Source organism: Oncorhynchus mykiss, chromosome 4 (assembly GCF_013265735.2).
Source record: "Oncorhynchus mykiss isolate Arlee chromosome 4, USDA_OmykA_1.1, whole genome shotgun sequence".
NCBI lineage: Eukaryota > Metazoa > Chordata > Actinopteri > Salmoniformes > Salmonidae > Oncorhynchus > Oncorhynchus mykiss.
In genome coordinates, this window is record NC_048568.1 from 27,846,648 (window position 1) to 27,869,687 (window position 23,040).

General features: G+C 47.4%; 1 protein-coding gene across 3 annotated transcripts in view; it reads left to right on the top strand.

Moving 5' to 3' along the window:
* The window catches only part of LOC110522440 (ATPase family AAA domain-containing protein 2B), a 161,445-nt gene that overhangs the window by 45,725 nt on the left and 92,680 nt on the right, over nucleotides 1-23,040 (top strand). For all 3 annotated transcript variants that reach the window (XM_036976043.1, XM_036976044.1, XM_036976045.1), the window contains 4 exons: nucleotides 2,301-2,497; nucleotides 2,754-2,913; nucleotides 10,037-10,159; nucleotides 11,459-11,587. In XM_036976043.1, coding sequence (XP_036831938.1) covers nucleotides 2,301-2,497; nucleotides 2,754-2,913; nucleotides 10,037-10,159; nucleotides 11,459-11,587 — 609 coding nt within the window. The remainder of the gene's footprint in view (nucleotides 1-2,300; nucleotides 2,498-2,753; nucleotides 2,914-10,036; nucleotides 10,160-11,458; nucleotides 11,588-23,040) is intronic.

The following is a 23,040-nucleotide window of genomic DNA, read 5'->3' on the forward strand; positions in this document are numbered from 1 at the left end:
GCCGCCAAGCAAAGGGTGGCTACTTTTTTTTGTTACTAAAAGTAGCAACATAGTTTTGATGTTTTCACTATTCTACTATATATATACACCACTCAAAAAAATAAAGGGAACACTTAAACCACACAATGTAACTCCAAGTCAATCACACTTCTGTGAAATCAAACTGTCCACTTAGGAAGCAACACTGATTGACAATACATTTCACATGCTGTTGTGCAAATGGAATAGACAACAGGTGGAAATTATAGGCAATTAGCAAGACACCCCCAATAAAGGAGTGGTTCTGCAGGTGGTGACCACAAACCACTTCTCAGTTCCTATGCTTCCTGGCTGATGTTTTGGTCACTTTTGAATGCTGGCGGAGCTTTCACTCTAGTGGTAGCAGGAGACGGAGTCTACAACCCACACAAGTGGCTCAGGTAGTACAGCTCATCCAGGATGGCACATCAATGCGAGCTGTGGCAAGAAGGTTTGCTGTGTCTGTCAGCGTAGTTTCCAGAGCATGGAGGCGCTACCAGGAGACAGGCCAGTACATCAGGAGACGTGGAGGAGGCCGTAGGAGGGCAACAACCCAGCAGCAGGACCGCACTGCCAGAGCCCTGCAAAATGACCTCCAGCAAGCCACAAATGTACATGTGTCTGCTCAAACGGTCAGAAACCGACACCATGAGGGTGGTATGAGGGCCCAACATCCACAGGTGGGGGTTGTGCTTACAGCCCAACACCGTGCAGGACGTTTGGCATTTGCCAGAGGACACCAAGATTGGCTAATTCGCCACTGTGCTCTTCACAGATGAAAGCAGGTTCACACTGAGCACGTGACAGACGTGACAGTCTGGAGACGCCGTGGAGAACGTTCTGCTGCCTGCAACATCCTCCAGCATGACCGGTTTGGCGGTGGGTCATTCATGGTGTGGGGTGGCATTTCTTTGGGGGGCCGCACAGCCCTCCATGTGCTCGCCAGAGGTAGCCTGACTGCCATTAGGTACCGAGATGAGATGCTCAGACCCCTTGTGAGACCATATGCTGGTGCGGTTGGCCCTGGGTTCCTCCTAATGCAAAACAATGCTAAACCTCATGTGGCTGGAGTGTGTCAGCAGTTCCTGCAAGAGGAAGGCATTGATGCTATGGACTGGCCCACCCGTTCCCCAGACCTGAATCCAATTGAGCATATCTGGGACATCATGTCTCGCTCCATCCACCAACGCCACGTTGCCCCACAGACTGTCCAGGAGTTGGCGGATGCTTTAGTCCAGGTCTGGGAGGAGATCCCTCAGGAGACCATCCGCCACCTCATCTCGAGCATGCCCAGGCGTAGGAGGGAGGTCATACAGGTTACGTGGAGGCCACACACACTACTGAGCCTCATTTTGACTTGTTGTAAGGACATTACATCAAATTTGGATCAGCCTGTAGTGTGGTTTTTCACTTTTATTTTGAGTGTGACTCCAAATCCAGACCTCCATGGGTTGATAATTTTGATTTCCATTGATAATTTTTGCGAGATTTGTGTTGTAAGCACATTCAACTATGTAAAGAAAAAAGTATTTAATAAGAATTTCATTCATTTAGATCTAGGATGTGTTAGTTTAGTGTTCCCTTTATTTTTTTGAGCAGTGTATGTGTATATAAAGCCAAAGAAGTAGTCACCCTTTGCCTTGAAAGTTATAGTAAAAATAAAGAAACCCTTGAATTAGTAGGTGTTCTAAAAACGTGTGTGTGTGAGGTCCCCACTCTGTCCTCTCCGGGGGTTCCCCCTGAATAAAACAGCAGCCCTACTTCCATCAGGAGCTGCTTGTAGAAGTGTGAGGGAGACTGGGGAGAAACAAGGGGAGAGAGGGAGCCCGCTATAAACCCAGCACTATTACCCATAATTACATTCACAGTTGATCGTTAGTAAGCAGGACGGAAGATGATGCTAATGCTAAAGTGAAGCAGGACTATCACTGCCTGAGGCGAAGAGGGTGAGGCCGGGTAGGATTTTCAGTTTCAGAATGGCAGACAACTGCCATATTGTTGTCCAATCCTTCTCCTTTTCCCACTCTTCCTTCCCAATCATTTCACATCTACAGGGGTTAGAGGTTGATTTGGAATTCATCACATTTATCACTCTGTGGGCCAGAGACTTGGTGGTTCAGGGTGGTTGCTGATGGGATGATGATGTGTTTAGAAAGAAATCAATGCTGTGTTCCCCCCTCGCCTCTGTGTCTCACCTCAGCTTTCCCCCATGGATCAGCTGAGAGTAGAAGATCTGAAGGGGGACCCACTCTCTAACCCCCCCCCCCCCCCTCTCTCTCTAGCTCTGCAGTGTGAGGAGGTGCTACCGGTAGCAGAGACCCTGGACGCCAGGGTTCTCTCCCCCGAGGAGCAGCGTCGTCTGGCTGACCAGGAGGAGAACACTCTGAGAGAGCTGCGTCTGTTCCTCAGGGACGTCACCAGGCGCCTTGCCGTAGACAAACGCTTCAACATCTTCAGCAAACCTGTCGACATTGAGGAGGTGGGCAACAACACATAGATGGCTTGTTGTTGTAGATATGGTAGCATAACTCAGTAGATAGTAATAGAAAGATGGGCGTGTGCCACCCTAGGAAAGTTGCTTTTTGAATTGAGTCCTTTCTGCCCCTCTCACCTCTTGTCTCCATTTGAGTGTTGCACTGATTGTAGTGAATTGACACTGCTGAACCAATTTCTCTTTTGATTTAAATGGAGTCAATAGCACCACTTTAAATTGTGAGGACTGTGACTCCTTTTAGGTGTCAGACTACCTGGAGGTGATCCGTCAGCCCATGGATCTGTCTACTGTCATGACAAAGATAGACACCCATAAATACCTGACGGCTAATGACTTCCTGGTGGACATAGACCTGATCTGCAGCAATGCCCTGGAGTACAACCCTGACAAGGACCCCTCAGGTACACATGGAGGGATTAAGGTTTTGGCTATGCCCTACTTGCACCCTATTCCCTTCATAGTGCACTACTTTTGACCAGGGCCCTATAGGCTCTGGTCAAAAGTAATGCACTATGAAGGGAATAGGGTGCCATTTGGGACCCATATTGTTTGTAGCTTGTAGCTAGCTTGTAGATCCAGGGATGTGAGGACTTGTAGATCCAGGGATGTGCCTAGCTTGTAGATCCAGGGATGTGCCTAGCTTGTAGATCCAGGGATGTGCCTAGCTTGTAGATCCAGGGATGTGCCTAGCTTGTAGATCCAGGGATGTGCCTAGCTTGTAGATCCAGGGATGTGCCTAGCTTGTAGATCCAGGGATGTGCCTAGCTTGTAGATCCAGGGATGTGAGGACTTGTAGATCCAGGGATGTGCCTAGCTTGTAGATCCGGGGATGTGCCTAGCTTGTAGATCCAACCGGGGATGTGCCTAGCTTGTAGATCCAACCGGGGATGTGCCTAGCTTGTAGATCCAACCAGGGATGTGCCTAGCTTGTAGATCCAACCGGGGATGTGCCTAGCTTGTAGATCACACCAGGGATGTGCCTAGCTTGTAGATCACACCAGGGATGTGCCTAGCTTGTAGATCCAACCGGGGATGTGCCTAGCTTGTAGATCCAACCGGGGATGTGCCTAGCTTGTAGATCACACCGGGGATGTGCCTAGCTTGTAGATCACACCGGGGATGTGCCTAGCTTGTAGATCACACCGGGGATGTGCCTAGCTGGTAGATCACACCAGGGATGTGCCTAGCTTGTAGATCACACCAGGGATGTGCCTAGCTTGTAGATCCAACCGGGGATGTGCCTAGCTTGTAGATCCAACCGGGGATGTGCCTAGCTTGTAGATCCAACCGGGGATGTGCCTAGCTTGTAGATCCAACCGGGGATGTGCCTAGCTTGTAGATCCAACCGGGGATGTGCCTAGCTTGTAGATCCAACCGGGGATGTGCCTAGCTTGTAGATCCAACCGGGGATGTGCCTAGCTTGTCAGTTTCTCAGACTTACATTATTAGTACGCTGCAGCTATGCAACATAGTGGCATGCAAGGCTTATCTAGTGAAGACTAGCTCTGTCTTGTCTCTAACCAACCTAAACATTGTTTAGTCACAGTCACACACCAACAATTATCAGTACTATCTTCTGCTGCTGTTTCCATTCACTTAACACTTTACCCATGTACGATGACACAGGAGAATTTAAATCCCAGCTATTCATCTGATACATTTGACTGTGACAAAAGTAATTAGATGTAGTAGATATGAGTCTTATTCATTATGATTTATGAAAGTGCTCCAAGGCAGTGACAACTTGGAATTGGTTTTCTTTCGTCACTCAACTTGAAATCATATGCACAGTGTGACAGAACCCCCTAAAACGATCATCGCCCCAGCTTAGTATCTCTGCTGTTTCTCTCTGCAAAGCTGCATCTGCATGAGAATGTGTTTTTGTTTCTCAGTGGCCCATTTCAATCCATTTTTATCTCAACCTCATCCTCTGCACCACTGTTACTGCCAGTGTAGCCAGATAAAAGGAAAAAGCACTTCACACACTACACTACATTACTACCCACACACCCTGAGAAGCAGGGGCCATGTGCACACAGTCTCACACACACAATCCCACACAGTTGAAGACTTGCGAAAAAAGTATTGTCAAATCAATTAAAATAGCATACATTATTTAAACACGCGGGCTGTGTTGGTGCTTACGTGAAAGTAAAAGTTGTATGTATGGATTCAGGCTTATGAATAATTCCCACGCTGTGGGAAAAACTGAAGTTCCCTCTGTGTCTGTCACAATGGAATAACTATGCTGTGGCAATAATTGAAAGCCATAGCGATGGAAGCCTAGAGACTGAGGACCCGACAACCAATCAATTCAAATGAATCTCCCTGGGATACTGTAAATCTGTGCGCCCACTAAACCAAAGAAGGTCATTTCTAACGGCTTGCTACTCAGTTAAATGTAGATTTACTTGCGCGTGCGCGCGCACACACACACACACACACACACACACACACACACACACACACACACACACACACGGCAGGTAGCCAAGTGGTTAGTGTTGGGCCAGTAACCGAAAGGCAGGTGGAGAGCCCCTGTCATTTGTTTAAATGCAGTGGCCACAAAGGATGCACTAAAGGGGAAAATGCAATTAAGGAGTTTTAATAAGTAAGCCCAGTACGAGACTCCATCCTCTAGTGTCCCTGGGAATAGAGTCCAGCCCAGTGCAATCACATTTGATCATGTTGGAATTTTCTCAGACTTGATGGCTTTTTGAAACACACCTATATACACTACTTCAAAGTACACCCTTTTCAAATCAGTGGATTTGGCCATTTCTGCCACACCTGTTGCTGACAGGTTTATAAAATCTTGCACACAGCCATGCAATCTCTATAGACAAACATTGGCAGAATTAATCAGTTTGTCACATTTTTGCCCTGCTAGAGCTGCCCTGGTCAACTGTAAGTGCTGTTATTGTGAAGTGGAAACGTCTAGGAGCAACAACCGCGAAGTGGTAAACCACACAAGTTTAGCTAACAGGATCGCCAAGTACTGAAGTTCCTAAAAATCGTCTGTCGCAATTACAGGGTCTGTAGTGCCGCCTCTAGCACTGAGATGCAATGCCTTAGACCGCTGTGCCACTCTGGAGCTCAATCTTAACGCTACAGCATACAATGACATTCTAGAGTTCTGTGCTTCCAACTTTGTGGCAACTGTTTGGGAAAGGCCCTTTCCTGTTTCAGCATGACAGTGCCTCTGTGCACAAACCGCGGTCCATACAGAAATGGTTTGTCGATGGGTGTGGAAGAACTTGACTGGCCTGCACAGAGCCCTGACCTCAACCCCATCAAACACCTTTTGGAAGACTTGGAACGCCGACTGCGAGCCAGGCCAAATCGCCCAACATCAATGCCCGACCTCACTAATGCTCTCGTGACTGAATGGAATGTGGTTACCATAAATGGACCAATTTGTTAGTTTGATGGTTCTAGCAGTCCATTGTCCCATTAACAAGCATCCATATTAGCAAACCTATTTAATTTTACTTCATATTTCTCTAGTATAAGCTACTTATTGTAATGAACGATATCAGCCAAATGCCTGCGAACGGTGGTGTCAGTTCAGCTAAACATAGGGTATGACATTGTCACGCAATATTAGGTTTAAAGGTCTGTGGAACAGCATATACAATGCCAACCACTACTAAACCTCATCATAAATGGACTCATTTACTTGTGGATCAGAACTTACACTGGAATGTGAAATAAATGCATAGTACACGCTATCAAGTCACAACAAGGCCGACTTCAAATAGACATCCACAGACATCCACATGAGTTTCAACTTTGGGGAAGCAATTTTTTTCACCTTAAAATGTCAACTTTTTATGATAAAGGATTGCATGCCTCTCATCACATTTACAGACTAATTTAAGATGGGCTACTATTTCTAATGTCATGAGTAGATTGCGTAGTCATAATTTAGACTAATATATCTCAATCACTGTTAGCAAAACACAGTTCTGAACAATGCATGCCTGAGCACATAGTGACAGAGTAGGCCTAATCAGAGATGTTTCTTCTTTCTTTGCATGTGAAAAATGTGGTCTTTTATGAACACATTCCATGTAATTCTACTACACTTTATATGACTGGAGACATAAGCAACTTTTTTTAATACGGCAAGAATGTGGAGCCTACTCTGCTGACACTGACCAATGTAAAATGACCTTGTCTTGAATGCAACCATCTAGTCTAATCTTATGAAAATGGGAGACGCAAATATGATGTCCTTCTAGCCTGTAGGAGGAAGTTATTGTCCCCCAAAAACTTTCCAGTCATACTGATCCAATGATAAAGGCAGTGAATATGTGCACTCACCTGTCCGCTGGTGCCAGTAAGATACGCTGCGGTTTCTCCTGGTGCCAGTATGATACGCTGCGGTTTCTCCTGGTGCCAGTATGATACGCTGCGGTTTCCGCTGGTGCCAGTATGATACGCTGCGGTTTCTCCTGGTGCCAGTATGATACGCTGCGGTTTCCCCTGGTGCCAGTAAGATACGCTGCGGTTTCCCCTGGTGCCAGTATGATGCGCTGCGGTTTCCCCTGGTGCCAGTAAGATACGCTGCGGTTTCTCCTGGTGCCAGTATGATACGCTGCGGTTTCCCCTGGTGCCAGTAAGATACGCTGCGGTTTCCCCTGGTGCCAGTATGATGCGCTGCGGTTTCCCCTGGTGCCAGTATGATGCGTTGCGGTTTCCCCTGGTGCCAGTATGATACGCTGCGGTTTCCCCTGGTGCCAGTATGATACGCTGCGGTTTCCCCTGGTGCCAGTATGATACGCTGCGGTTTCCCCTGGTGCCAGTATGATACGCTGCGGTTTCTCCTGGTGCCAGTATGATACGCTGCGGTTTCCCCTGGTGCCAGTACGATACGCTGCGGTTTCCCCTGGTGCCAGTAAGATACGCTGCGGTTTCCCCTGGTGCCAGTATGATACGCTGCGGTTTCTCCTGGTGCCAGTATGATACGCTGCGGTTTCCCCTGGTGCCAGTAAGATACGCTGCGGTTTCCCCTGGTGCCAGTATGATGCGCTGCGGTTTCCCCTGGTGCCAGTATGATGCGCTGCGGTTTCCCCTGGTGCCAGTATGATGCGCTGCGGTTTCCCCTGGTGCCAGTATGATGCGTTGCGGTTTCCCCTGGTGCCAGTATGATACGCTGCGGTTTCTCCTGGTGCCAGTGTGATGCGCTGCGGTTTCTCCTGGTGCCAGTATGATACGCTGCGGTTTCCCCTGGTGCCAGTATGATGCGTTGCGGTTTCCCCTGGTGCCAGTATGATACGCTGCAGTTTCTCCTGGTGCCAGTGTGATGCGCTGCGGTTTCCCCTGGTGCCAGTATGATGCGCTGCGGTTTCTCCTGGTGCCAGTATGATGCGCTGCGGTTTCTCCTGGTGCCAGTATGATGCGCTGCGGTTTCTCCTGGTGCCAGTATGATGCGCTGCGGTTTCTCCTGGTGCCAGTATGATGCGCTGCGGTTTCTCCTGGTGCCAGTATGATGCGCTGCCGTTTCTCCTGGTGCCAGTATGATGCGCTGCGGTTTCCCCTGGTGCCAGTATGATGCGCTGTGGTTTCCCCTGGTGCCAGTATGATACGCTGCGGTTTCTCCTGGTGCCAGTATGATACGCTGCGGTTTCTCCTGGTGCCAGTATGATGCGCTGCGGTTCCTCCTGGTGCCAGTATGATACGCTGCGGTTTCCGCTGGTGCCAGTATGATGCGCTGCGGTTTCCCCTGGTGCCAGTATGATGCGCTGCGGTTTCCCCTGGTGCCAGTATGATGCGCTGCGGTTTCCGCTGGTGCCAATAAGATACGCTGCAGTTTCTGCTGGTGCCAGTAAGATGCGCTGCGTTTTCGGCTGGTGCCAGTAAGATGCTCTGCGATTCACTCAATTGGTTGAGAATTTTGATAACTATAGACAGATTAGTATTTTCTTTGTCTTCTCTTTTCTGCAATAGCCAATGTCCTAAGCTATGTTTTTCCTACTACTTATGTTCAGAAATATAGCGATTAGGCTTATTTAACTGCTTTACACTAACCGCTGCAACTCAACATTCAGCTATATGGTAGGCTATTTGCCCTGCGCACTAATGAAATTGATTGTAACAATCCACAGTAAGAAATATTTATATATAGGCACAAGTAATTTATATAGTTAAGCTTCCCCTAAAGTACATTTCGCAAAGTTATCTTCCAGTAGCCTATTGGTGCATAAAACAGCTGGCCACGAGGCTTACAAGGCAGAGTTCAATATCCAATTCAAAGCAATCGGTGCACTGTCTAATTGTCTGACCAGCAAAGCAAACTGTCTCATGGCCCTAAAGCCAATACGTTAACAGCCGTTGAATCGGGATTGTAATGATGTTAGTCGACTATTTTGTAGCCTTCTTTGACATTTTTTGGTCTTGAGCTAGGGTATGGTGTCTGCAGCTCTGCCTTACCCAACTGATGCCCCTGCCTCGTATGGTCGATAATTGGTTGGTTTATCGTGCCTCTTCTACTTCCCCTCTTTCTGTTCTCATCTTTCTCCTCCTCTCCCTCTGTTTGGAGTCAAAGCTGAGGCTGTCCTCTGCAGTCTTGCAGGAATGTCTTTTTCCCCTGCGTTTCTCTCACTTCATTATGTTAGAAAACCAAATCTATCCGCTCTACACTGTCAAACCCGCTCCACCTCTAGAGGAAAACGCCCAAACATCATCAAACTCACAGCCAACAAACTCTGTCTACACAGCACCCGGGAGGTGGCGGAATGTCCTTGTCAGTTCTCCACAGAAGTGACAGGGTTCGATAATGGAACAGACTTCCACTCAACACTCACCCTGCAACCTGTCACCTCACACTCTGACAGACGAATAGTACCGATACACACACATACACACTGCTGCAATTAGGCCGTCTTTTAATTAGTGGTTAGAAGCTGTCAGATGGTGACCTCTGGACCTCTGTCTGTACCTGTTGGCTGGGTGGCATAATGAGAGCAGGACATCTGTTTACACACGTGGACACACACGTGGACACACACGAGTGCAAACACTCTACGTCTCATCTTCTTTGCTGCTCATATTATTTTTCCCTCAGACATTTGCCTTTTAGGATAAAACAAGATTTGATGATGTTAGAGGGAAGTGCCGGTCTCTGTCTGTGTTTAGATATTCAGTATGTGTGTCTTTGTGAGAAGGGAGGATAAGATTGACTGTATTCCTGAGGCTTGTCTCCTAAGTCACCACCAAAGGCAGCTCTTTTGTCTCCATCCAAACAGTGAGAGAACAGTATAATCCCTTGTGCCCAGTGTTGGGGGCCAGGCAGCAACACAGCCAGCAGTTTGTGTTGTGTCCAGCAGAGGGAGGGTTGTGAGAGGCAAGGCTAGTGAGGGTCAGAGGCAGGGAGACGAAGGAATGAATTATATGATGATAATAATAAGACTAATAAGACTAAATAATATGACTCTACAGGGCGAAGTCATTTAAACTGTTGCTGTAATGTTTCTACAATGCCAATGTGTGTGTTCATGTCAGTCTGTTCTCTCCCTCCAGATAAGATCATCCGCCACAGAGCATGTAGTCTAAAAGACACGGCCCACGCCATGCTGGCCTCAGAGCTCGACCCTGAGTTCCACCGCATTTGTGAGGACATCAAGGAGTCGCACAGAAAGAGGGGTGAGGAACACACACACACACACACACACACACACACACACACACACACACACACAGAGGGAGTGGTGTTATATTCCAAGGTGCTGTACTATGTTTATTTAATTGAACCTTTATTTAACTAGGCAAGTCAGTAAAGAACAAATTCATATTTACAATGACAGCCTACCCCGGCCAAACCCACCCCTATCCCGGACGGTGCGTGGTCCATTGTGCACCGCCCTATGGGCATATGTAGTAGCTCATGATGTTCCACTAGTCAACAGTGTGTTCACTGCTCCAGGGTGATTGGCGATTACATAACTAGCCTCTAATGGGATCCAATCATTTATTCATATGTAAAGTCAAGAGAGACTGTCATGCACAAACAAACTAATTAGTGCACATGTACAAGGAGGATAGAGGGACAGTATTAGTAGTCATAGGTAATTGGTTATACAACATGTACATATGCTGCTTGATTCTACACGCACAATCACACACGCTCAACCACGTGCAATCACACGCACTCACGCACACGCCATCACACACACACACAAACACACATACAGGATCATGTGAAAATCTACACACACTGCACATAGTGTGCATAACTGAGGCAAGCCCCTCCTGTGATGGTGCTGGAATGGGGGGTGAAGGGAAAAGGGAGAACGGGTTGTGTGCAGGGCGATACACTCTTACCACATTTTCCAACCTTTTCATCTTAACCGTTAAGGCTAAAAGTCTCCTTTCTCAGAAAGACAACACACACACACACACACACACACACACACACACACACACACACACACAGCCTCCCCCACAAATGAATATTTTAGGAGCAGAAGTTAGCTGTCTGACAGGGAATTCAGCAGTGAGAAATGCTGAAGGTATCAGTTTGTGCTGTTGGATCGCCTGGTGTTGGGTTGCATCAGCTAAACCTCATCTGAGATTATATTGCTCTGACCTGGAGTCGGGGAAGTGTGTAAGTGCAGGTGTGTGTGTGTGTGCTAAGTATCAGTGTGTTAGAATGGAAATGTCTGCTCCCTGACGTTGGTTTGATACCTCACATTTATTCCTCTTATTCAGACAGCCTGACTCACAGGGACATTTAGAGGCACTCTGACGCACACACACACACACACACACACACAAACGCACAGACCAAAGTACATGAAGTTGTCCACTGGATTCTAGTTATTTGGATTCATCAATCGATGAATGCTGTTTTGTCTCAGTGTCTGTCTGTACACTTACATCCCCTTCAGTGTGTGTGTGTGTGTGTGTGTGTGTGTGTTAATTGATCTGGTGTGTTATCTGCAGACCTCCAGACTCCGGCCTTGCCGCCTGTCCCCCTGGCTGCCGTGGTAACCACCAGGAAGCCGGCTGTAGAGGAGAATGCTGGAAACAGCACTCAGGGACAGACCGTCAACAAGCAGCACTGCAGCAGCAGTGAGTACAACAAATCAAATCACATTTTATTGGTCACAGACACATTTTTAGCAGATGTTATTGCAGGTGTAGTGAAATGCTTGTAAAACACACACACCACCCAGAGCACAGTTAAAACACAACACCGCACAGGGTCCTAAAGAACGGAGCGCTAATACCCAGTCCCTTCTGTCATTAGAGATGTGATTCAGTTGTGTGTGTGTGTAGTGGGATCTGGGTTCAAGGCATTTAGAATCAGGCCATTTAGCTGATTACGGAACCATCATCCCACAGAGGGGAGGCCTCCCGCGTTAACGCAACACACACAAGAGACCACACCGAGTAAGAGCCGCTCCGCGTTGTAGCAACCCAGTTGGATGCCTCAAATACTCCTGCTTACACAGACACACACACTCTCTCGCTCCAGTCACACTCCACAGTAGAGGAGCAGCGCAGTGGGCAGCCTCATTAGAGACGTCGTCTTCAGTGCTGTGCGGACCGTGACCACGCCGCAGAGGAATTCCACAGCCTCCTGCTGTCACTGCCAGGTGCCCACGCAGGGCAGGGGGCAGACAGAACAGGTCCTTACCTGCATGTAGCACTGACAACCGGGGGGGTGTGTCCTCTGCATTGGTGTCTGTCTGAATTAAGGAGATTGATAGTCCAAGTATGAGTTTACTTCAGTTCCTCTGTGATTTTAAATCTTCAGCCTAGTTACCAACTGGTGTCCCCCCCACAGCTTAGGCCTACCTCGAAGATTTGTCTATAAGTATTATTTCAGTTTCAGAATATGTAGGATCACAATCACCACAAATATAAATGGCATCACGCCCACACGAACGAGTGGCGCAGCGTTCTAATATAAATGGCATCACGCCCACACGAACGAGTGGCGCAGCGTTCTAATATAAATGGCATCACGCCCACATGAACGAGTGGCGCAGCGTTCTAATATAAATGGAATCACGCCCACATGAACGAGTGGCGCAGCGTTCTAATATAAATGGAATCACGCCCACACGAACGAGTGGCGCAGCGTTCTAATATAAATGGCATCACGCCCACACGAACGAGTGGCGCAGCGTTCTAATATAAATGGAATCACGCCCACATGAACGAGTGGCGCAGCGTTCTAATATAAATGGAATCACGCCCACACGAACGAGTGGCGCAGCGTTCTAATATAAATGGAATCACGCCCACATGAACGAGTGGCGCAGCGTTCTAATATAAATGGCATCACGCCCACATGAACGAGTGGCGCAGCGTTCTAATATAAATGGCATCACGCCCACATGAACGAGTGGCGCAGCGTTCTAATATAAATGGAATCACGCCCACATGAACGAGTGGCGCAGCGTTCTAATATAAATGGCATCACGCCCACATGAACGAGTGGCGCAGCGTTCTAATATAAATGGAATCACGCCCACACGAACGAGTGGCGCAGCGTTCTAATATAAATGGAATCACGCCCACATGAACGAGTGGCGCAGCGTTCTAATATAAATGGCATCACGCCCACATGAACGAGTGGCGCAGCGTTCTAATATAAATGGCATCACGCCCACACGAACGAGTGGCGCAGCGTTCTAATATAAATGGCATCACGCCCACACGAACGAGTGGCGCTGCGTTCTAATATAAATATCATCACGCCCACATGAACGAGTGGCGCAGCGTTCTAATATAAATGGCATCACGCCCACACGAACGAGTGGCGCAGCGTTCTAATATAAATGGCATCACGCCCACACGAACGAGTGGCGCAGCGTTCTAATATAAATGGCATCACGCCCACATGAACGAGTGGCGCAGCGTTCTAATATAAATGGCATCACGCCCACATGAACGAGTGGCGCAGCGTTCTAATATAAATGGCATCACGCCCACACGAACGAGTGGCGCAGCGTTCTAATATAAATGGAATCACGCCCACATGAACGAGTGGCGCAGCGTTCTAATATAAATGGCATCACGCCCACATGAACGAGTGGCGCAGCGTTCTAATATAAATGGAATCACGCCCACATGAACGAGTGGCGCAGCGTTCTAATATAAATGGCATCACGCCCACATGAACGAGTGGCGCAGCGTTCTAATATAAATGGCATCACGCCCACATGAACGAGTGGCGCAGCGTTCTAATATAAATGGCATCACGCCCACACCAACGAGTGGCGCAGCGTTCTAATATAAATGGAATCACGCCCACATGAACGAGTGGCGCAGCGTTCTAATATAAATGGAATCACGCCCACATGAACGAGTGGCGCAGCGTTCTAATATAAATGGCATCACGCCCACATGAACGAGTGGCGCAGCGTTCTAATATAAATGGAATCACGCCCACACGAACGAGTGGCGCAGCGTTCTAATATAAATGGCATCACGCCCACATGAACGAGTGGCGCAGCGTTCTAATATAAATGGCATCACGCCCACATGAACGAGTGGCGCAGCGTTCTAATATAAATGGCATCACGCCCACATGAACGAGTGGCGCAGCGTTCTAATATAAATGGCATCACGCCCACATGAACGAGTGGCGCAGCATTCTAATATAAATGGAATCACGCCCACATGAACGAGTGGCGCAGCGTTCTAATATAAATGGCATCACGCCCACATGAACGAGTGGCGCAGCGTTCTAATATAAATGGCATCACGCCCACATGAACGAGTGGCGCAGCGTTCTAATATAAATGGCATCACGCCCACATGAACGAGTGGCGCAGCGTTCTAATATAAATGGAATCACGCCCACACGAACGAGTGGCGCAGCGTTCTAATATAAATGGAATCACGCCCACATGAACGAGTGGCGCAGCGTTCTAATATAAATGGAATCACGCCCACACGAACGAGTGGCGCAGCGTTCTAATATAAATGGAATCACGCCCACATGAACGAGTGGCGCAGCGTTCTAATATAAATGGCATCACGCCCACATGAACGAGTGGCGCAGCGTTCTAATATAAATGGCATCACGCCCACATGAACGAGTGGCGCAGCGTTCTAATATAAATGGAATCACGCCCACATGAACGAGTGGTGCAGCGTTCTAATATAAATGGAATCACGCCCACATGAACGAGTGGCGCAGCGTTCTAATATAAATGGCATCACGCCCACATGAACGAGTGGTGCAGCGTTCTAATATAAATGGCATCACGCCCACATGAACGAGTGGTGCAGCGTTCTAATATAAATGGAATCACGCCCACACGAACGAGTGGTGCAGCGTTCTAATATAAATGGCATCACGCCCACATGAACGAGTGGCGCAGCGTTCTAATATAAATGGCATCACGCCCACACGAACGAGTGGCGCAGCGTTCTAATATAAATGGAATCACGCCCACATGAACGAGTGGCGCAGCGTTCTAATATAAATGGCATCACGCCCACATGAACGAGTGGCGCAGCGTTCTAATATAAATGGCATCACGCCCACATGAACGAGTGGTGCAGCGTTCTAATATAAATGGCATCACGCCCACATGAACGAGTGGTGCAGCGTTCTAATATAAATGGAATCACGCCCACATGAACGAGTGACGCAGCGTTCTAATATAAATGGAATCACGCCCACATGAACGAGTGGTGCAGCGTTCTAATATAAATGGAATCACGCCCACATGAACGAGTGGCGCAGCGTTCTAATATAAATGGAATCACGCCCACATGAACGAGTGGCGCAGCGTTCTAATATAAATGGCATCACGCCCACACGAACGAGTGGCGCAGCGTTCTAATATAAATGGCATCACGCCCACATGAACGAGTGGCGCAGCGTTCTAATATAAATGGAATCACGCCCACATGAACGAGTGGCGCAGCGTTCTAATATAAATGGCATCACGCCCACACGAACGAGTGGCGCAGCGTTCTAATATAAATGGCATCACGCCCACACGAACGAGTGGCGCAGCGTTCTAATATAAATGGCATCACGCCCACATGAACGAGTGGTGCAGCGTTCTAATATAAATGGAATCACGCCCACATGAACGAGTGGTGCAGCGTTCTAATATAAATGGAATCACGCCCACACGAACGAGTGGTGCAGCGTTCTAATATAAATGGCATCACGCCCACATGAACGAGTGGTGCAGCGTTCTAATATAAATGGCATCACGCCCACACGAACGAGTGGCGCAGCGTTCTAATATAAATGGCATCACGCCCACATGAACGAGTGGTGCAGCGTTCTAATATAAATGGAATCACGCCCACATGAACGAGTGGTGCAGCGTTCTAATATAAATGGAATCACGCCCACATGAACGAGTGGCGCAGCGTTCTAATATAAATGGCATCACGCCCACATGAACGAGTGGTGCAGCGTTCTAATATAAATGGAATCACGCCCACATGAACGAGTGGTGCAGCGTTCTAATATAAATGGAATCACGCCCACACGAACGAGTGGTGCAGCGTTCTAATATAAATGGCATCACGCCCACATGAACGAGTGGCGCAGCGTTCTAATATAAATGGAATCACGCCCACATGAACGAGTGGCGCAGCGTTCTAATATAAATGGAATCACGCCCACACGAACGAGTGGCGCAGCGTTCTAATATAAATGGCATCACGCCCACATGAACGAGTGGCGCAGCGTTCTAATATAAATGGAATCACGCCCACATGAACGAGTGGCGCAGCGTTCTAATATAAATGGCATCACGCCCACACGAACGAGTGGCGCAGCGTTCTAATATAAATGGCATCACGCCCACACGAACGAGTGGCGCAGCGTTCTAATATAAATGGAATCACGCCCACATGAACGAGTGGCGCAGCGTTCTAATATAAATGGCATCACGCCCACATGAACGAGTGGCGCAGCGTTCTAATATAAATGGAATCACGCCCACACGAACGAGTGGCGCAGCGTTCTAATATAAATGGAATCACGCCCACATGAACGAGTGGCGCAGCGTTCTAATATAAATGGAATCACGCCCACATGAACGAGTGGTGCAGCGTTCTAATATAAATGGAATCACGCCCACATGAACGAGTGGCGCAGCGTTCTAATATAAATGGCATCACGCCCACATGAACGAGTGGCGCAGCGTTCTAATATAAATGGCATCACGCCCACATGAACGAGTGGTGCAGCGTTCTAATATAAATGGAATCACGCCCACATGAACGAGTGGCGCAGCGTTCTAATATAAATGGAATCACGCCCACATGAACGAGTGGCGCAGCGTTCTAATATAAATGGCATCACGCCCACACGAACGAGTGGCGCAGCGTTCTAATATAAATGGAATCACGCCCACATGAACGAGTGGTGCAGCGTTCTAATATAAATGGAATCACGCCCACATGAACGAGTGGCGCAGCGTTCTAATATAAATGGAATCACGCCCACACGAACGAGTGGCGCAGCGTTCTAATATAAATGGAATCACGCCCACATGAACGAGTGGCGCAGCGTTCTAATATAAATGGAATCACGCCCACACGAACGAGTGGCGCAGCGTTCTAATATAAATGGAATCACGCCCACATGAACGAGTGGTGCAGCGTTCTAATATAAATGGAATCACGCCCACACGAACGAGTGGCGCAGCGTTCTAATATAAATGGAATCACGCCCACACGAACGAGTGGCGCAGCGTTCTAATATAAATGGCATCACGCCCACATGAACGAGTGGCGCAGCGTTCTAATATAAATGGCATCACGCCCACATGAACGAGTGGCGCAGCGTTCTAATATAAATGGAATCACGCCCACATGAACGAGTGGCGCAGCGTTCTAATATAAATGGAATCACGCCCACACGAACGAGTGGCGCAGCGTTCTAATATAAATGGAATCACGCCCACATGAACGAGTGGCGCAGCGTTCTAATATAAATGGAATCACGCCCACATGAACGAGTGGCGCAGCGTTCTAATATAAATGGAATCACGCCCACACGAACGAGTGGCGCAGCGTTCTAATATAAATGGAATCACGCCCACATGAACGAGTGGTGCAGCGTTCTAATATAAATGGCATCACGCCCACACGAACGAGTGGCGCAGCGTTCTAATATAAATGGAATCACGCCCACACGAACGAGTGGCGCAGCGTTCTAATATAAATGGAATCACGCCCACATGAACGAGTGGCGCAGCGTTCTAATATGAATGGAATCACGCCCACATGAACGAGTGGCGCAGCGTTCTAATATAAATGGCATCACGCCCACATGAACGAGTGGTGCAGCGTTCTAATATAAATGGAATCACGCCCACACGAACGAGTGGCGCAGCGTTCTAATATAAATGGCATCACGCCCACATGAACGAGTGGCGCAGCGTTCTAATATAAATGGAATCACGCCCACATGAACGAGTGGCGCAGCGTTCTAATATAAATGGCATCACGCCCACATGAACGAGTGGCGCAGCGTTCTAATATAAATGGCATCACGCCCACATGAACGAGTGGCGCAGCGTTCTAATATAAATGGAATCACGCCCACATGAACGAGTGGTGCAGCGTTCTAATATAAATGGCATCACGCCCACACGAATGAGTGGCGCAGCGTTCTAATATAAATGGAATCACGCCCACATGAACGAGTGGCGCAGCGTTCTAATATAAATGGCATCACGCCCACATGAACGAGTGGTGCAGCGTTCTAATATAAATGGCATCACGCCCACATGAACGAGTGGCGCAGCGTTCTAATATAAATGGCATCACGCCCACACGAACGAGTGGCGCAGCGTTCTAATATAAATGGAATCACGCCCACATGAACGAGTGGTGCAGCGTTCTAATATAAATGGAATCACGCCCACATGAACGAGTGGCGCAGCGTTCTAATATAAATGGCATCACGCCCACATGAACGAGTGGCGCAGCGTTCTAATATAAATGGAATCACGCCCACATGAACGAGTGGCGCAGCGTTCTAATATAAATGGAATCACGCCCACATGAACGAGTGGCGCAGCGTTCTAATATAAATGGAATCACGCCCACATGAACGAGTGGTGCAGCGTTCTAATATAAATGGAATCACGCCCACACGAACGAGTGGTGCAGCGTTCTAATATAAATGGAATCACGCCCACATGAACGAGTGGCGCAGCGTTCTAATATAAATGGAATCACGCCCACACGAACGAGTGGCGCAGCGTTCTAATATAAATGGAATCACGCCCACATGAACGAGTGGCGCAGCGTTCTAATATAAATGGAATCACGCCCACATGAACGAGTGGCGCAGCGTTCTAATATAAATGGCATCACGCCCACATGAACGAGTGGCGCAGCGTTCTAATATAAATGGAATCACGCCCACATGAACGAGTGGCGCAGCGTTCTAATATAAATGGAATCACGCCCACATGAACGAGTGGCGCAGCGTTCTAATATAAATGGAATCACGCCCACACGAACGAGTGGCGCAGCGTTCTAATATAAATGGCATCACGCCCACATGAACGAGTGGCGCAGCGTTCTAATATAAATGGCATCACGCCCACATGAACGAGTGGCGCAGCGTTCTAATATAAATGGAATCACGCCCACATGAACGAGTGGCGCAGCGTTCTAATATAAATGGCATCACGCCCACATGAACGAGTGGCGCAGCGTTCTAATATAAATGGCATCACGCCCACATGAACGAGTGGCGCAGCGTTCTAATATAAATGGCATCACGCCCACATGAACGAGTGGCGCAGCGTTCTAATATAAATGGAATCACGCCCACATGAACGAGTGGCGCAGCGTTCTAATATAAATGGCATCACGCCCACATGAACGAGTGGTGCAGCGTTCTAATATAAATGGAATCACGCCCACACGAACGAGTGACGCAGCGTTCTAATATAAATGGCATCACGCCCACATGAACGAGTGGCGCAGCGTTCTAATATAAATGGAATCACGCCCACACGAACGAGTGGCGCAGCGTTCTAATATAAATGGCATCACGCCCACACGAACGAGTGGCGCAGCGTTCTAATATAAATGGAATCACGCCCACATGAACGAGTGGCGCAGCGTTCTAATATAAATGGCATCACGCCCACATGAACGAGTGGCGCAGCGTTCTAATATAAATGGAATCACGCCCACACGAACGAGTGGCGCAGCGTTCTAATATAAATGGCATCACGCCCACACGAACGAGTGGCGCAGCGTTCTAATATAAATGGAATCACGCCCACATGAACGAGTGGCGCAGCGTTCTAATATAAATGTCATCACGCCCACATGAACGAGTGGCGCAGCGTTCTAATATAAATGGCATCACGCCCACATGAACGAGTGGCGCAGCGTTCTAATATAAATGGCATCACGCCCACATGAACGAGTGGCGCAGCGTTCTAATATAAATGGCATCACGCCCACACGAACGAGTGGCGCAGCGTTCTAATATAAATGGAATCACGCCCACACGAACGAGTGGCGCAGCGTTCTAATATAAATGGCATCACGCCCACATGAACGAGTGGCGCAGCGTTCTAAGGCACTGCATCTCAGTGCTAGAGGCGTCACTACAGACCCTGGTTCGATCCCGGGTTGTATCACAACCGGAGTCCCATTGGGAAGCGCACAATTGGCCCAGCGTCGTCTTGGCTAAGGGAGGGTTTGGCCGGGGTAGGCTGCCATTGTAAAATAAGAATTTGTTCTTAACTAATTTTCCTAGTTAAATAAATGGTAAATAAAATATTGGACTAAATGTTGCTTCACTGCAATACTCTGTTCTGCCACAGGATGACGCTAGTCTCTCTAGAGACACCAGTTATAGGCCTCCTGCTGTGTGTGTAAACCAGCAGTCTTTGAGATGAGCGATTCTCTTTTCCATCATTACTGGTGTGTGTGCCTGTCTATTTTAACTTCTAGCTTACTGTTAATGATTCATCTGGGTTAGGGCTGGACGATTATTAAACCATATTTCTATTGCTTTCTAACTTGGGCTCCCAAGTGACACAGCGGTCTAAGGCACTGCATCTCGGTGCTAGATGCGTCACTACAGACCCTGGTTTGATTCCATTCTGTACCACAACCGGCTGTGATCGGGAGTGCCATTTGGCCCAGCATCGTCTGGGTTTGGCCGGGGTTGGTCGTCATTGTAAATAAGAATTTGTTCTTAACTAACTTGCCTAATTAAAAAAAAATAAAAATGCGATTCACGATATACACTGAGTGCACAAAACATTAGGAACACCTGCTCTTTCCATGACATAGCTTTCACCTGGTCAGTCTATGATATTTTATTGATGTCACTTGTTGAATCCACTTCAGTCAGTGTAGATTAAGTGGAGGAGACAGGTTAAAGAAGATTGAGACATTCAGAGGGTGAATGGGCAAGACAAAATATTTAAGTGCTGTTGAACGGGGTATGGTAGTAGTGTCAAGAACTGCAATGCTGCTGGGGTTTTCACACAACAGTTTCCCGTGTATCAACAATGGTCCACCACCCAAATGACAGCCAGCCAACTTGACTCCAATTCTTCCCACAGTTGTCAACTTGGGCCAGCATCCCTGTGGAACGCTTTCAACACATTGTAGAGTCCATGCCCCCTCGAATTGAGGCTTTTCTAAGGGCTAAAAAAGGGGGGTGTAACTCAATATTAGGATGGTGTGTGTGTGTATAATACACTGCATTTCAAACAGTCAGCAATAATCAAGTGAATTTAGGGCTTGTGAAATTATACCCAGGCTAAATATAAGCCTTCCACAACCATAAGACCCACTAATTATTTAATTAAAATCTGCATTTTTGCAATAATCACTGATCTGACTTTCAAGTCTATGAAAATTACCTTTTTGGGAAAGAAATGACCAGAACCATGCATAATGCACATTCACTAATGACTAACTTCTTATAGCAGGCATTATAGGGAATTAACTTATGTCTCATAATACAATCTCTCAAGCACAGGCCACGTGCTAGTGAGTAGCCAGTGAATCTTATATTTCAAGTTTAGCCAACTGTTTGCTAGATGACAAGGTAGAACAGATTAATTGTTATGAACACACCATTCTGTCAGTCTCCAACTGTTTGAACAGCAGGCTGGCCTTTACACTGTGTTCAGATGTTGAAATCAAATGGTCTACCTTATTTCTCAGAAAGAGAACGAGTTGCCAATGAGGAGTTGAGACATAAAATTGTATCATTAGAAAGGTCGTTATCCTCTATTACAGTAAAATATTGTCTGAATGTGTTTGTGTCCATATGACCGTTTCTGTTGGACCAAATCTCAAATGCAAATAGTGAGTTGAAACTGCTTGTCAGAGAGGAAGAAGTGATCTTTCATCTTTGTTGTTGTGAGTGGCAGGGGGAGGGGCTTGGTGTGTGTGTAAAAGGAAAGAAGCATACAGAACACCAAAAAGACCTAAAGGTGCATAAAAACAACAACATAAACCTTTATTCTTGCAATACAGGCATTTGGAATGTCGCACTAAAACATAAATGAATTTGGTCTATCGCCCTAATCTGGGTGTAGGAGGCGAGTAGCCACAATGGATTTAATGTACAGCACTTTTTCATGAATACGATCCAGGGTTTACAGTGTGGATTTGGATTGATGTGTTAAATTTCTTCTCTTTTTTCTGACCGCGTGATTTTATAGGCCTTTGCTTATACACTGTAAGCACAGTACACGGTATAAACACAACCAGGTTTGGTTACGATGGACCAGTCTTCTTTGACTGCTGTCAATCCTCTGTTTGTGCCATCACATTTATTTCTAATAACCTGAGGCCTTTCAAGTCATTGACTAAATGCATGCAGTATTCAATGAGAGGGTTTTTCTTCCTTTTTAATCCAAACACTTGAAGCTCTTTTTGTTGTTGTTGTGTGGGTGTATTCAACACAATCAGCTACAGCCACAGCCACATATGACCTCAGTCAATCCTCTAACAGTGTTGATATTGTTACATTTGCTATTAATAACCTGAGGGGTTTGAAGTGGTTGTGATTCTGAATTGCATTCAGAAGTAGTCAAGTAGATTGTTCCTCTTCTGTTTCCGCTGTCTGACCAAATCAAGGAAGTTAAATGGGCAAATGGAGGCTCCCACCATTAGTGTTTCCCTTCTTTATATCAGGAGCCAAAGTGCTTCACATGTCGGTCACTAATTCTGCCGCTCCGGGGAATTCAGGTTATCACCATGTCCCAGAACTTATCACCACGCTCCATAACTTAATTAATTAGCTCTGGTAATTAATTATTTGAAAGTAATCATTGGCAACCAATTCTCACCTGGAGCACTTCTGTGACATGTCCAATTAATTGATCGGGGGGGAATCAATTAGGTGTTGAGATAAATATGACAGAACCTTGCATACTCCACTGCCCTCCAGGACTTACCCGGAGAGACTGCTGCTGAAGTTACCACTAGACACTGTGTGAATACACATAGAAATACAATTTCTGTACATGTATTTACCGAACCCATAATTCACTCTCCTGTGTCCCCATTCATACACCTCATGTTTC